Source organism: Idiotropiscis lumnitzeri, chromosome 1, assembly GCF_059441095.1.
Source record: "Idiotropiscis lumnitzeri isolate Australia: NSW breed Sydney's pygmy pipehorse chromosome 1, RoL_Ilum_1.0, whole genome shotgun sequence".
Lineage (NCBI taxonomy): Eukaryota > Metazoa > Chordata > Actinopteri > Syngnathiformes > Syngnathidae > Idiotropiscis > Idiotropiscis lumnitzeri.
Window position 1 is genome coordinate 22,578,302 of NC_142391.1, and position 15,363 is coordinate 22,593,664.

At 41.5% G+C, this 15,363-nt stretch overlaps 1 protein-coding gene across 1 annotated transcript in view; it reads right to left on the reverse strand.

Annotated features, from left to right (window-relative positions):
• LOC148343799 (uncharacterized) overlaps nucleotides 1-15,363 on the reverse strand; it is a 71,150-nt gene that overhangs the window by 3,301 nt on the left and 52,486 nt on the right. The window contains exons 22-52 of the mRNA XM_088289799.1: nucleotides 14,988-15,141; nucleotides 12,294-12,362; nucleotides 11,667-11,756; nucleotides 11,051-11,191; nucleotides 10,255-10,472; nucleotides 10,074-10,159; nucleotides 9,916-9,951; nucleotides 8,751-8,798; nucleotides 8,451-8,577; nucleotides 8,276-8,372; nucleotides 7,223-7,366; nucleotides 6,255-6,332; nucleotides 6,074-6,151; nucleotides 5,857-5,877; nucleotides 5,288-5,323; nucleotides 5,123-5,164; nucleotides 4,986-5,015; nucleotides 4,810-4,836; nucleotides 4,622-4,636; nucleotides 4,466-4,486; nucleotides 4,336-4,350; nucleotides 3,784-3,810; nucleotides 3,378-3,466; nucleotides 3,126-3,263; nucleotides 2,933-3,056; nucleotides 2,066-2,110; nucleotides 1,905-1,991; nucleotides 1,548-1,695; nucleotides 1,368-1,424; nucleotides 444-524; nucleotides 204-363 (exon numbers count right to left, since the gene is read on the reverse strand). Coding sequence (XP_088145925.1) covers nucleotides 204-363; nucleotides 444-524; nucleotides 1,368-1,424; nucleotides 1,548-1,695; nucleotides 1,905-1,991; nucleotides 2,066-2,110; nucleotides 2,933-3,056; nucleotides 3,126-3,263; nucleotides 3,378-3,466; nucleotides 3,784-3,810; nucleotides 4,336-4,350; nucleotides 4,466-4,486; nucleotides 4,622-4,636; nucleotides 4,810-4,836; nucleotides 4,986-5,015; nucleotides 5,123-5,164; nucleotides 5,288-5,323; nucleotides 5,857-5,877; nucleotides 6,074-6,151; nucleotides 6,255-6,332; nucleotides 7,223-7,366; nucleotides 8,276-8,372; nucleotides 8,451-8,577; nucleotides 8,751-8,798; nucleotides 9,916-9,951; nucleotides 10,074-10,159; nucleotides 10,255-10,472; nucleotides 11,051-11,191; nucleotides 11,667-11,756; nucleotides 12,294-12,362; nucleotides 14,988-15,141 — 2,529 coding nt within the window. The remainder of the gene's footprint in view (nucleotides 1-203; nucleotides 364-443; nucleotides 525-1,367; nucleotides 1,425-1,547; nucleotides 1,696-1,904; nucleotides 1,992-2,065; nucleotides 2,111-2,932; nucleotides 3,057-3,125; nucleotides 3,264-3,377; nucleotides 3,467-3,783; nucleotides 3,811-4,335; nucleotides 4,351-4,465; nucleotides 4,487-4,621; nucleotides 4,637-4,809; nucleotides 4,837-4,985; nucleotides 5,016-5,122; nucleotides 5,165-5,287; nucleotides 5,324-5,856; nucleotides 5,878-6,073; nucleotides 6,152-6,254; nucleotides 6,333-7,222; nucleotides 7,367-8,275; nucleotides 8,373-8,450; nucleotides 8,578-8,750; nucleotides 8,799-9,915; nucleotides 9,952-10,073; nucleotides 10,160-10,254; nucleotides 10,473-11,050; nucleotides 11,192-11,666; nucleotides 11,757-12,293; nucleotides 12,363-14,987; nucleotides 15,142-15,363) is intronic.

Consider the following 15,363-nt stretch of genomic DNA (forward strand, 5'->3'; position numbering starts at 1 on the left):
ACCTCAAACTGTTCTGAAACTCTAGTTGTCTTCAAACTGAATTTGAAATCCCAAGCCTTGTTCAAAACCTTCACTTGACACCCTAACCTACGCTACACTAAGGTTCAAAACACAGGATCCGAACCCAAAGTGGAACCTTGTTGAATACATTTTTAGGACGCATGTTGTGTTGTGACGAGTGTTGTCACGTGTGTGCGACTGACAATTGGAAGCTCTCGTTGAACTTTGCACTCCAGCAGTTGTTTTTGGACTTGGTGGTGAACTTGCGCTTCTTGTCGGCCAGCATAGGGCCCAGCAGGGAAACTTCCACGAAGGGCCGGAACATTCCGGACGTCTGCCAGCGCAGGTCGTTCACGCCGATCACTGACGGGCGACAAGGCGACCGTTCGCTTAGTCTCCAACGTCACTCTGACGCTGTTAAATGTGAATGGAGCGGTCGTCACCTTTGACGCTGACTTTGCGTTCCTTGGCGACGACGTCCACCTGCAGCACGACTTCACCGATTGGGTTCTCCACTCCCGAACCTCAAACACAAACAAAAAACTGAAACCGCGTTTTCAAAACCCAACCCTCATTTGAAACTCTAACCATGGGTTTACATTTAAGTTTAACTCACACTTCAAACCCTAATTTAAAACCTTAACTTTGACTTAAAACCTCAACGGAGCCTCGAAACACTGGTTTGAAACCATATCCCCTATTTGATACCCAAATTTGCAACCATAACTCTGGCTCTGAACCCTAAGCCTGGTTAAAAACCTTAATTCAGGCTGGAAACCCTAAGTTGAAACCTGAACCCTGTCAAAACCCTAACCCAGGCTTGAAACGTGAATTTGAAACCTTAACTTTGACTAAAAACCCTAACCGTAGCTTGAAATCTACAGTTGAAACCTTAACCCTGGCTGAGAACCTTACCTTGAGAGAGAATCCTTAAGCAGGCTTGAAACACTTATTGAAACCATAAAACTTGGTTGAAATCGTAACTTAAAACCGTAAGTCTATCTCGAAACCTTCATTTAAAACCCAGTCTTGTTTAAAACTAACCCTCACCCTAAAATGAAAGTCTCATTCAAAACTCTAACACTGACTTGAAACTAATTTGGAATACAACCCCAAGCGTGACATGATATGCGAATCATTCTGTTCGTATTCTGTTTTCATTTATGCCTAACGCAGTGTCCCAACTTCACTGAAATTGGGTTGTAAAAAAAAATGTCAACTTTTAACACGGATAACCATCTTTCTTACTCGGTCGGGTATTGCATTCAGGCATTTTGTACATGTAAGGGAAACTGAAGTTTGTTCAAAGCAAAATGATTGATGATTGACTGATGATATCAGTCAGGGGGCGGGGCTTAAGCACTCACCTCGATCAGGTCGAACCTTCTCGTTGGCTGTGATTCTGATGCCCATGCCGCTGTGCACTAGGGACAAATGTGCACGCGTACATTAACTGGGTTTGTGTGTGCGCGCGCGCGCGTGTGTGTGTGTGTGTGTGTGTGCGCGTGTGTGTGTGTGTGTGTGTGTGTGTGTGCGCGTGCATTCACCTTGTTCGCGCTGCGTGGTGACGAAAGTCTTGACGAGGGCGTCTGTGCTCTGTGAGTAAAGCGACAAAGCGTAACGCAAGGACGACAACTCGGGACTTTTCTCCACAAAAGATTTCTTCAGGCCATTTCCGCCGGCATGGAAATATTGCTGCAAAAAAATATATATAAATAAATAAAATCCTACTCAGCCCAAGGGTATTTCAGGATAAAGATGCGAAACCATGAGAAGCCTGATTTTTGAAAACCTATCTCAGACTTGAACCCCTCACTCTCCTCCTGGGTTAAAATGTCTCAACTTGTGCGAAAGCCACCTCTTTGTTTGAAGGCCTAGTCATGTGACTAGCCGGCTGCACCTACCTTGAGGCTCTCCAGGCCCGCGTCCACCACGGCACACTGCTTGGGTGTCAGCGTTTTGGTTTCGCTGCCGCCGCCGCCACCGCCACCCTGAAACGCAAACACAAAGTCAATGTCACCGTCGTTATCGGCATTATTGAAGTCATCGGCCTGAGATGAGTTACCTTGAGGTTGGAGAGTCCTTTAGCGGCAGTGAGGATCTGCGCACCCTGCAAAGTCACCGGGAGCAATGATTATTTTGTTGTTTTTCTTTTGTCAGATTTCGGCTCAGTAACAGCAAACACATTTTTAATGGCCACCAGCAGATGGCAGTAGAGAGCTTCTACGAATGCCCATTTTGGGGACAGAGGACCGGCATGGTGGACTCTGTATCGGTCGGTCGTGGTGTAGAAGTAGCTGATCCAAAAGGCAAAGCTCTCGATCTACATTCCTACCCTCGCCTATGGCCGCGAGCAGTGGGTCGTGATCGAAAGAACATGATCTCGGTTACAAGCGGCTTTGTATGAATAAGAATGCCCTCACGGAATGAGGACAGACCGACAAAATGTGCTAACCCATCTGAGGTTAAAAGATGCTGACATGTCAGGATTTCAAGTCAGGGATTTCAAAGATTTGAAATTAAGGGCTTCAAACGACTATTAGGTTTTGAAGTTTGTGTTTGTTCCAGGCAATATTACGGTTTCAAACAGCGACTTTAAACAAGGGTTAGGGATTTTAATGAGGCTTTTGAGCCTGGTTTAGGATTCTAATTAGGATTTTAAGCCAGGGTGACTGTTTCAAGGAAGGTTTGGGGTTTTTAATTTGGGTTTCATGATAATGAAACTTCCAAATCAGGGCTTCAAGCTTGGGTCAAAATTTCAAACAAGGGCTGGGCTTTCAAATGAGAGTTTCAAGCAAGAATTAGGGTTTTAAATTCCATTTTGCGCTTGCCTTAGGATTTCAAATTAAGGTTTTGGTTTCAAATGAGGGTTTGTGTTTCACGGCTGGGTCAGGATTCAAAAGTGTCCACGTTGGATGTTTGTTGTCGTTACCAGGCTGTCGTTACTCTGTGGCAACACAATGTTCTTTTCCAGCCCGCCCAGGACCGCCTTCCACAAGTCCTTCAGGATCTTCTTCAGGACCGCCTTCTCGCACACGTCTGCAAACACGCTCAGACTGCGCATGCGCAATCATGAGAACGCTGCTGCTGTAAGGGACGATGTCACAAAGGTGAGCATACGCTACCTGGCGTCCAGGAATTCCATGAGCGGCCTCAACATGGTGTCGGCGTCCCCCTCGGCCGTGTCGGGGTTGGGGGGGCCTCTCATCTGGTACAGCAGCTCCGCCATCTGACGCATGCACGCGCTGATGCGTGCCTGCAAGCTGAACGCATGCAAGGAACGAAGACGCCATCCAGCAAACGCGCCCAGCAAGGAAGGTCACTTGACTGTTACATTGTGTGTGTGTGTGGGGGGGGGTGTTTGTGTGTGTGTTTACCTCTTGGCAAAGACAATACTGAAGTTGTCAAGTACACCGTTGAGTTTCACTTGTAGATCGTTGAGTATGTCAGCAGCCTCCGTGTCCATCTATAACACACACGCACACGCGCACACACACAGACACGCAAATGTGAGTTCAGGGACCACTAGCCCCCCCCAAAAAAAAATGCTAGGAGTGAGTATTTGGAAAGGTTGGGGGGACCTTTAGGGTGGGTTCAACAGCACTCTCCACACTGCAACTTTTTAGTTGCCAGTCTGGATGCCTGATGGCACACGTGTCGTGGTCTGGCGCCAGGTTTTGTCTACTTTTTGAAACTTTTCAATCTACTTCGCAGACGCGTCGAAGGGAAGCAAGGTAGGATGAGGAGGCAAAAGGAAGGCAACACGAAAAATCAACAACCAACCTGTTTCTCTTTGTCTTTTTTCTCAGCCTGAAACAACAACACACACACACACACACGTCACACACACACTCACTAGTATGTGGGTATTTACCTATGTTGTGTTATTAATTATAGGCATATGAATAAATATTTGCCCACAACAAATGAATTGTTCTGTCACATACACTCATAAAAATACATGCACTCAGATTTACTTATATAGATACACAAACATCAAACACACGAACACAAACTTAGAAACATGTAAATGTACAGGTATGCAGGCAATAGCGAAACAAAGACTTAAAAAAAACAAAAAGTTCACAGACACTATTCAATGTGCACACACACACACACACACACACACACACACACACACACACACACAAATAATTGAACATCAACTGTTCAACACACAATTTAGGAGCTATTTCACACACATTTGTTGAAACACAAAGCTGAGAAACAAGCGCTCACTTACACTAATCCAGACACACAATTATGCATCTACAAATATTGATAAGCAAACGTCCAGACACACTAACGCTCACACACTCGCACACAGACACACACCTCCTCAGATTCCAACTGTGTGAAGATGAATAAAGACAAATCACATAAAAGTATATTGTTAAGATTCAAAGTCCATTCGTGAGAAATCAGACGCACACACATTAACACGCACGCACAAACTCGCACACACCTTTTCCTTGTCAGATTTCAGCTTCACAAAAACAAGGAAAAAAAAAACAATGAATGAAATAAATGCATAGAATTTGGAAAAATCCGCATGTATAAAACATTTAAATGTAAAATGATCCGATATCTATTTTGTGAAATGTTAATTGTGGTGGCTCACCTTTTCCTCTTCAATCTTTTGGATGACAACAAAACATAAAAAATATCAACATAAAAAAAAAAAAAAATCACCAGAAAGTTTGCAATAGAAACATACACATACACACACGCTCACACTCCAAGATACTCCTACACTAGTTCAACACAGCACGTGCACACAAACACGCTCACACGCGCGCACAGTCGGACCTTGTCCTCCTTGTCCTTGTTGTCCATCTGAGCATGTACGTGAACAACAATGGGGCAGGAAGTCACAAACAGGAAGTGGATTTAGTTCTACTTCCTGTTGCTCTTCTTGACATCAATAAAGGGTAAATGCTAACCATGCTAATGCTAAACAAAAAAAAATGGCTGCCTCCCCTTACCTCTGAGCCTTCAGAGTCCGAGCATCCTGACTGAGTCAAAAAACGAAACCATAAAAAAAAAAAAAAAAGCATTAATGAAAAGAGAAAAAAAAATAAACACTTTGCCGTTAGCGATCTTGCTTGCATCGCAAACCTACCACATCATCATCATTATGATGGCTTTCCACATCATTGTTGGCCTGGAGGTGGTGGGGTGAGCAAATGCAAAAAAAAAAAAAAAAGCAACAACAACAAAACATTTAAACTCTGAACCCATTCACAGAGGAGGCGGGCTCTTGCGATCATGTGACAGATGCACCCACCTCGTCATCCAAGTCCTCCTCTTCCTCATTCTCCAACTTTTGTAAAGAAGCAACAATGTTCAAAATCCAATAAAAGTAATTTCTGGTCAGTTAATGAAAATGGGGCGCGGGGGCGGCGGGTTACTGCTAAGTAATGGAGAGGTCGATTTCTGGTAAGTTACAGAAAAAGGTTTCCTGGTAAGTTCGGGAAAGCGGCATTGGGAATCGAATGTTTCTGGTCGCTTCACATGAGTGGAATTGCTCGCAAATAAAGGAAAAGGAAAATTGCTAGTGAGTAAGAATACATTTAGAAAATGGAGGGTTGCTGCTGAATTGAGGAAAGTGAAATTGGGTGGATGCTGGTAAATTTCACAAAGTGGGAAGTGCTGCTAATTTAAGGAAGGGGGGGGGGGTATTGGCTGGCTGAAGCCTGATCACATACAACAATCCACACACAAGTGGGAATACCACCAGGGTACACGTCTCTGCTACTTTTTTTTTTTTTTTTTTAAATCACGCATCAATAAACTACTATTCTGATGAAGAGAGGAAAAGGAGGCTGGGCTTTGGGGATCTAAGAAGTGACCTACCCTCTCCTCCTCAACTGTAAACTGCCAAGAAAATAAAACACTGAAAAGTCAACCAAAATGTCTTCAAAGCAGATTGAAAAGCATCAAAAGTGGTCTTCCCTCTTCATACTAAATGTATGAATGTGCGTGGGCGTGTGTGTGCGTGTGTATAAATATATATAGACACACACACACACACACACACACACTCAGCAACAACTACTAACAGCTCGCTAACCTGCTTTGCTCCCATGGACTCGAACATCCTCTCGAGAAGGACTCTCATCTGCTGGATGTTGTTCATCAGCACGCACGGCTACATGACAACAACACGAAAAAAAAAAGAAAAACAAGACAAAATGAAGTGAAGTTCGCTCCTCCCAACACCTTGTTGCGTTCTTCTGACGTTTGGTACTGACTATCTTCTCCTTGGCGCAGTAGGATGGGAAGTTTTTGGCCAACAAGCCGCAGTACTGCAGCAGGACTTTGCTGATGGTCTGAACAAACAACAAGAAGCAAACGAGCAACCAAGTCACGCAAGAAGTGTCATGGGACATCAAAGTCCTCTCAGAGAACAATCATAATCTTTTGATCTGATAACAACTAAAAATACATCTGTGATAACAATACATGTAAATGAGTTGATCTAACTACAAGAAGATACGATAATCGGTCAAGCTAACATTGATGAGAAACAATGATGATAATAATGACAATAGCAATATTATTTTTGTTACAATTAAAAGCAATTCTTTTAACAACTATGATGAACTGTGATGATAAAAGCAATCCAACAACAACAACGATGAGAATATTTGCTTAAATAACCCCGCCAATAATTCTTTAATCGAGCGACTGATGCTTGTTTTGACAACTACAATAATGAAGGTCATCTTTTCGACTACGGCGGCAGAAATCAGTTTTCAGAATCCAATAACTAAATTAAAATTCTCGACAATGACAATGATAAATTTTGATTAAATGCCCGACAAAGATAAAAATTCTTTCATCTAACCCCGTATGACGATAGTAATCCTTTGTGCAACAAATCCTTGATTCTGACAAACACAATGACGATGATCATTTGATATAACAGCCATGATGACAATCATTCAGTTTATCCATTGCGCAATCAAATCCTTCAATTTTGATTGTGTTCGTCTGAGTGTGAGGATAAATTTTGATTAAGTGCAACAATTTTTTTTTTTTTTTTGTTGCTCTAACTAACTGTGACGATCCTTTCATCTAATAACTGCAATCATTTGTTCTTACCAGGTTGACAGGAAATGGGGTCTTCACTTCTAAAGCTGCGTTCACTCGGCTTCACTGAATTCCCACCGATGGAGTTTGAACACACAAGGCATGATATCACAATTGATGACGTCACCTTTGCGAATCGTCTGTTGTATTGAGCCAGCACGGCAGGGTCCGGACACTCCAGCTTGCGGATGATCCCGAAGCTTTGGTTGAGCTGCGTGAAAATGTCCACCACAGAGCAGGAAAACAACACATGCTCTGATGTTGATTGAAACTGGGGAGAAAACAACAGGTAGGAGAAGAAGAAGGAAAAGTTTTGTTTTGTTTTGTTTTCTCCACAACTTCGGGCAAGTTGACAGTGTGAAAAGAGTTTCAACTCCTGGCTTTTACTTTTTTTTGTAAGATTAGGAAAAAGGGAGATTGTTGGTAAATTTAGGGATTAGGGTGATTGCTAGTCAGTTTAGGAGAGTGAAATTGTTGCAAATTTAGAAAAAGGTGGCAGCTAGTGGATTCAGGAAAGAAAGGCTAAGGATAAGGGCATTACTGGCAATTTAGTAAAGTGTTAGCTAGTAAGTTAAGATGGTAAGTTTAGGAAAGGGCGATTGCCGGTAAATTTAAGAAAGGGGATTACTTGGTCATATTTCGAAAGGGAGTTTGCAGGTAAGTTTAGCAAAGGAGATATTGGTGGTCAGTTTGGAAATGTTGGTTTGGTGGCATGCTGAAGAAAAAAAGGTTTTGGAAAGTGGTGTCATTAGCAGGTTAAGGAAAAGAGATTGCTGGTAAAGTTAGGAAAAGAGGTATTGCTTGGAAATTTAGGAAATTGGGTCACGGATAAAATGAATAAAGCAAATATTGCAGGCGAAGGGGTGCGGGTGCTTGTAAATGTAGGTAAGAGGTTTGCTGGTAAATTTAGGAAAGCGGGGTGTTGGTACGTTTATGAATACGGAATTGGTAGTATGATCGGGAAAGATTGTTCCTTCATTTAGAAAAGCAAGCAATACTGGTCATTTCAAGAATGGGACTTTTGGAGGGGAAAGGTAGGATTTTGGTAAATGTACAATAGAGCGTTTCGGACAGGGGAAGTTGCTGGTATGTTTTGGAGAGGAGACTGCTGGTAAGTTTGGAAAAGGGGAGATTGCTGGTACGTTTAGTAACGGAACAGCTTGCATGTGTATTGACTCACTCCTTCCCGCTTGTCCCTCTCCAGTGCTCCGTGCATAAACTCCATGGAAACGTCTTCATTCTCAGCCAGCCAGGCCAGGACCAACGGCAGGAACCACCTGGAGACGACAACCACAGCAAGCCGTTGAAAGCGGCCAGGGATGTGACGGATCCACAAGGGGAAGATGGCTTCTTACGAAGGATACTCAGGAACGGCGTCAGCAAAGGCGGCAAGATCCGAGACATACTCGTTGTAGAGCCACTTGACCTTGAAGTGAAGATTCATGTAGTCGGAAGGCTTGCACAGACGATGATGATCGTGCTCTGAGGAACACAAATGAACGACAAACTTAGTACATGTCAGCAACCTTCTTGCCAGCAATTTCCCTTTCTTAAAACTACGAGCAACCCCCTTTGCCTACTTATAAGCACGGCCCCCCATTTCTTTCACAACTACGACCTGAAATAATCCTTAAATCTCCATTCTGTGATCTTACCATCCCGGAAGTCTATTCTGCGGATGCGGAAAGTGCCGGGAGCTGCTGCTGCTGCCATGGCGACAGAATGGCAAAAATAACAAAAAAACAAAAAAAAGACAATGACAGCAAATATGAAAAGGAGGAGGATGATGGTGATGATAGACTTTATGGAGAAAGTGTTGACGCAGCAAAAAAAAGCTATTATGATGGATTGCTACGCTCCAAACGCAGCCTCAAACACACCAAGAGAAATTGAACATCAACACTACCACCCTGCATTATTAACTGCCATACAAGCATAAAAGGAAAAGGCTAACCTCGTGGATGATACAATCGATCACCCAATTTGGGAAGCTCTCCTGGGCAAAAGTGCTCAAGTTGAAATAGTAAAATGCTAACATTTGGTATGCTAACATAGCAAGATATCAACCCGATTACAGAAAGCTCCGAGACAGAGCAGATTGGGATTTTACAACTTGCCATTTAGACGGGTACTATTTCAAATAAGAACTGATCAAATGATAACAACAATTGCATGCTAATATGCTAACAAACGGCAAGACAGCTACTTGAGTACAGAAAGTGCTTCGACAGATCGTAAGAGTATTATTACGTTAGAGCTTTTTATCAGGTACTACAAATCTCAAATGAAAAAAAGTCTGTATGCTAACGCTGGGTAAACAAAGTACTATGAGAGTTGGTCAAACGCTAACATGCTAGCCGCTGGAATGCTAACATATGGTAAGATACGCACCTGAACACAGAAAACTTTAAGGCAGCTAAATCAAAGTTTTACATCACACTTTTTACATGGTACTATGTATTTCAAATAAGAATCAATCAAATGCTAACATACTTGAAAACATATCACACAACTGAAACCGAGTATCCAAAGCACGACTGACGCTCAACAACAATTTTACAGCATCTTTTGTTTGGGTATTCTTCGAAATAAAAATGTACCTAATGCTAACTTGCTAACACTTGGTAGGTTTAAAGATGGTGAGAAGAGACAATGGTTATAGGGTTGAATATTAACAATGGTTGACTTTTTTTTTACGCTTATATGACAGTTTAAGAAAAGTTGAAAATCTTCCAAATCTGATGAGACGAGACGAAGAATATGTTCTAAACACTCACGTGACGACTAACAGGCTAAACAATGCTAACCACCAACGCTCACCAACGTTCCTGCGGTAGCGACCGCCTTTTGCCAAAACTGGAGAAACATCAAAGATCAAATAAAAAAAAAAAAGACTTAGGAAAAGGTAGAACTGGACGGACTAGAATGGACCAAGACCGACACAGACAATAGCAGAAAATGTTAGCAGAAATTCTTACCCTCCAGAGCGTACTTGACATCCTGAGCAAACAGCATCCACATCACCTCAGCGCTGACTTTCCCCACATTCAGTTCCTGAGGAAACCTGAAGGCGAAGCAAACGAGTTTGGGCTTTTATTCTGAGTTCACCTGTCAACATTTTCCAAACAATAGTTAAGAACACAGAAGAGAAAAACTGACTGGTTGATGATGGGCGTGTAGGAATTCTTGTCCTCCTCGATGATGGACACGATGAGCGTGATGAGTTTTGGCCAGAAGTCAAGATTCTGGATGCTTGGGCCTTGCTCCTCCAGAGGCTGGCTTTCTTCTTTCTTTTCTTCCTCCTCCTCTTCTTCCTCTTCCTCCTCCTCCCCTTCTTCACCCTCTACTTTTTCTTTCTTCTTCTTTCCTGGCTCAGGCTGCAAGAATAAAAATCAACGCTGAAATTTGAGGACTTTTCCTAAAATGGTATTCACGGGGGAGCTTGAAACAGTCCATCAAACTGTCCGTGTTTCCATCACATGGACATGTACAGAAACATGAACCTGTCACCTGTTGGACTTGAAACAGTAAATTTAGTATGTTTTCTTTTTTTTTTAAATTGAACCGAGGTAACAGTCCCAAGAACTGTCTGTGTTACCATCACATTTACACAGAAAGAAACAAATACCACTGAGTGTTTGAAGGCTCAGTGGAATGTTTAAAAAAAATAAAAGAGTCTAAGTCATGTAGCATTTTATTTAATTTCATTTCATTTTTTTATGGGACTGTGATAACAGTCTTCAAGAGCGAATTTGAAACAGTCCCGAGAACTGCACCTGTTGATGTTTGAAGGCCAATGGGGGAATCTCGATACAGCATATCAGTACAACGTCATAAGAAAACAAATACAAGTAAATGCATTTTTAAAGGTCTCTCGTTTATAATTTGACATTGAACATACTGTGTGTACATGCAAACTAAACAGGATGCAACGGTAAGTAAAGTGTTTACTGACGTCGGGCGCGGTGGTCTGGAACTGGCGGTTGAAGAGCTCGAGGCAGTTGTTGAAGATGTACTCATAGGTGGAGTTGAGGCAGGCCTTGACGCAATCGCGGACCACCGACGAGGCCCTGGGCGGGCTCGGCAGCTCCAGGACCTGGACCGGGACCACATGGACAAGACCACGTCATTGCCATCGCCGTGTTTTTCAAATGATAAGTCGTTTATTGAATGGGAAAAATGGTCTAACGTGCAAATAAAAATGAAAACACACTCAAGGAGCATGACGCTAACATCAACTGACCGCATGACTGCAACCTGATGTCATTAACTAGGCCACGCCCCTTACAGGCTAACATCAACATGAATGTCTTTATATTGTCTAGGAGTTAAATTTTACAAGACAGTGCTATTTTTACCTATTAAAAACCTAAATTAAAAATAACGACCGGAGAGGATTTTCAATACATTTGAATGGGGAAAAAAAAAAATCAACGTGTTATAAAAGGACACTTGAATTCAAGCTTAGTCAGAGAAGCATTCAAGTCATTAGTATTGTCAAATAAATGAGCCTGTTAGTGTGTTAGCAATGTCAATGCAAGAAAATAAAACGAGTGCAATCGGGGTTGAACCTTCATCCTGAAGAAGGTGATGCTGGTGAGGAGGTCCACCGTGGACTTGAGATCCTGGAGGCGGGGCTTGAAGCTCGCCGGAAAGTTGTTCTGAGGATACACACACCGTTTTTTATAAAATAGTGATGAAAAGTCATTTGATCTGACAACACTTGTAAGTGTGTATTTCTTATGATTGTGTGTGTGTGTGTGTGTGTGTGTGTGTGTGTGTTTTTTACCCCCAAAAGACCAAAACATTTAAGTATTTGTTAAACCGTTTTTGTGATAAAAACTTGAAATACTTGGTTTTTCAAAATAAAACAAATTTCCATTTTTATGCAGAAATTTATTTTGGGGGGAAATTTTCAATACACTCCCAAAATGTTCAAATATATGCTTACATAAATACATTTATATATGTTCCATACTTTCTTTTCTCTCCTCTATCCAAGATACCCAGTCATCTAAAAGTCAATTTTTGTTTAAAAACTAAAGAATTAAGAAAAAAAAGACTCTGGAAATGTATGCTGTTACCCCTAAAAAAAGGAAAAAACTTTTTTTTTAATCAAAACCGAATCATGAAAAAAGTAGAGCAACTTAATATTCAATGGAATTATTTTGATTATTGGAATTAATTGAGGCACTCACTCTGTACATGGAGAGATCAATCCTCAGGGAATTGTGAAGTTGATCCAAAAGCTTGACAAAACGGTCCCTCTGTTAGAAAGAAAAAAAGTAAATGTCAGTCAGATGCACAAATGCTTCCCATTAGCTGTAAGGAATAAACTAGAACTGCATCTTTCAATGCGATATTAACTATCACATGTCGCTTTTGATTGGGGAGCCAAAGACAGGCTGGTTGCTTAGCGACAAGCTGGAGAGGGTTTTCCCCCTTTCGTTTCATTTTGGGATAAAACGTTTACCTGGCATTACAGAACACCTAAACCGCCAAACTCTTGAAATATTTCCTCTTTGAGTGTGCGTGATTGCAAGCAGCATCCAACGTGAGGCACACGCACACATGCGGGTGTACGCACTCACACGAAAACAAACGATCAATGTGAAAGGTTCATCAGAGAAGTCTTGACGTGAAAAAAGGCAGCTTCATCGCAAAATGACTGACTTCCCGTGTCTTTTTTTGGTGGGTCTACTCATATTAGAACAGCAAATTACGTGTCGTTAAGAGAAATTGGCTTCAGGGGTTGAATTTTCCAAAATGTGTAGACTTTTGAAGGAGCCCTAGAAATTGTTGAACTCATCTTAATTTTTCTGCTTTGTACCAAAATGGTCGTCTTCTTGTTTGTTTTTGGCATGGCTTGATGAGATGATAGAGATGGCTATTAAAGGTCAATTTGTGAAAAATCGGCTTCAGTGGTTGAAGAAAAAAATAAAAGTGTAAAACACTTTTTTTTGTGTGTGTGTGGGGGGGGGGGGCAGAGTAAACATGGAAATGTCAAAATTGAACCTCAAATATTGAAGACAAATACCAGGCATGGCGTCTGGAGACTTTTTTGTGGGTCTGCACATGAGAGACATGCCTGACAAATTTCATGTTGCTGAATGAAAATGGCTTTGGAGGCTGAATTAAACAATCCCTCACCCAAGTTTGCCTTTGAAGGACCCCCAGAAATTGCCAAATGAAACCTTTTTAAGACTTTTTTTGTGGGTCTACCCGTGATTAACGGTGCCATTACATTCACTTCAGGGGGTTAATTTTGAATGATTGAAGGTGATTTTGCAGAATTTTGCATTCTGTGGTAAATTTGCCGCCATGTTCCGCCCTCTTGCAATGGCAAATACCCGCCATATTCACTATTTTGTGTTATCCATCCGTCAAGTTTCCAAGGTTCCAATTTGTTAGCAATTGGAAAAAAAAAATCTATGGAAATAGTTTATCTTTGAAAAGCTCCTGGAAATCCCCAACATGAGGTTCAAATCAGCAGGTGTTTCAAATCTCTCTGCTGTGGACTGGCACACTCCCTCATTAAAAAGTGCCATCACTTCTACTTGGGGGTCGCAAAGGGTCCACGGGTCAGCGTCAGGACTCCATGGCGGTGGTCTCCGGCAGCTCCTGCCACCTTCCTTAAGCGTCCGCTGGACTTTGAAGGTTCGTCCCCGGAACGGCGGCTCGCTAATAGGCTCGGGGGGATGGTGCAATTGCACTATTTTCACTCGTTAGACTTCAGTCAAGTTGGTGGTGGTGTGCGAGTAATTGGACTACAAACAGTCAGCAGGGTTCCCAGGTCACAGCGGGATCACTCTGTCATTCGGTCTTGACTGAAATTTTTACACCGGTCTACTATCACACACAGCACGTAACACAAATGAGCTCGGGGCTCTTTGTAAATGGTGACGGAAATCCAGCGCTTCTATTCGGGCTCTCTGGGTCTGGTTCATTTTGTGACAAGAATTACATTCATACCAGTTATCACAATCACATACAATTATAATGTAGCATTTTGTTTTTTGGGGGGGGCACCCCTGAGACAATAGTACCAGAATAAAGTGATATTTTTTTTTCTAGAAAAGAGTTGCAATCGTTTAAGAATTTTTATCGATAAGAAGTCATAATCTTACAATAGTCATATTTTTCAGCTGATTTTTTTTTTTCAACATTCATTCCTATTTTTGTGAATAACTTCTAATCTATGAGTATGACGTTAGATTTTATTTGGGAAAATGTTTTAATGAGATTTAAAATTAGATTCTCGGGTAAACAATGGAATCTGAAATGAATAGATTTTGGAAAATTAAAAATAATTTTAGGAGAAATGTCAGCTTTTTGCAGAAAAGGATATTTCTGTTTTTTTTTGAGAAAAATAAAGAATATTCAGAGGCCATTACGCAAAGGTTATTTGGCTATGAAAACTCGCAATATATAGAGAAGAACACTTTTTTTTCCAGTGTTGATTATAATCTTGTGAGAATAAAGTTTTACTGGTTTTATTTTTTAAAGAAAAGTGTAAAAAAATTGTAACATTAAATGATTGAAGTCGGAATTTGAGGGGAAAAAAAATCTAGATCCCAATGAAATCCATTTTTTTTTCGTTTATTTTACTTTTTGGGAAAATATTTTCAATGTTATAAGAATAACATCTTACTAGACTAAAGCTGCATTTCTAAATACATAAAATCTAAATTTTTAAATGTAATTTTTTTCCAGAAAAAAATGTAGTATTTTGAGAACAAAGTTAGAACTATTATGAAAAACTTCCAATTTCACAAGAACAAAGATTGTATTTTGTAACCGACCCGGACCTGTAGTGTTAAAAGCGGTTGCTGCTGTCCTACAGTAAAGTTTGCATTTTCCTTTATGGCAAATTTATGGTCGTGTCAACTCACCCCAAAATTGGAAGCGGCGAACCTGGCGGGTGCGGCGACGTTGGCGGTGGTGGCGCTGGGGTGCGCGTAGAAGGCGTTGATGTTGGCCAGCAGCGTGCTCATCAAGGCCGGCACGCCCGACAGCATGTACTTGGACGACAGGCACGAGAAGTGGCTGACCGGACACAAACACACGCGTCACAAACACAAACATCACTACATTGTCAAATCTAAACGGTGCCCTGATTTACAAATTGTAATAATTTATACACATGAATATAAACAAAAAAGATGGTCACAACTCTTCACAACAGATAAAGAAGATATGCATGTGAGGAGGGTTGGGCTGTGTTACGGTTCTACGGTATCCTGCAGAGTCTAAAAATAGCAATGGTGT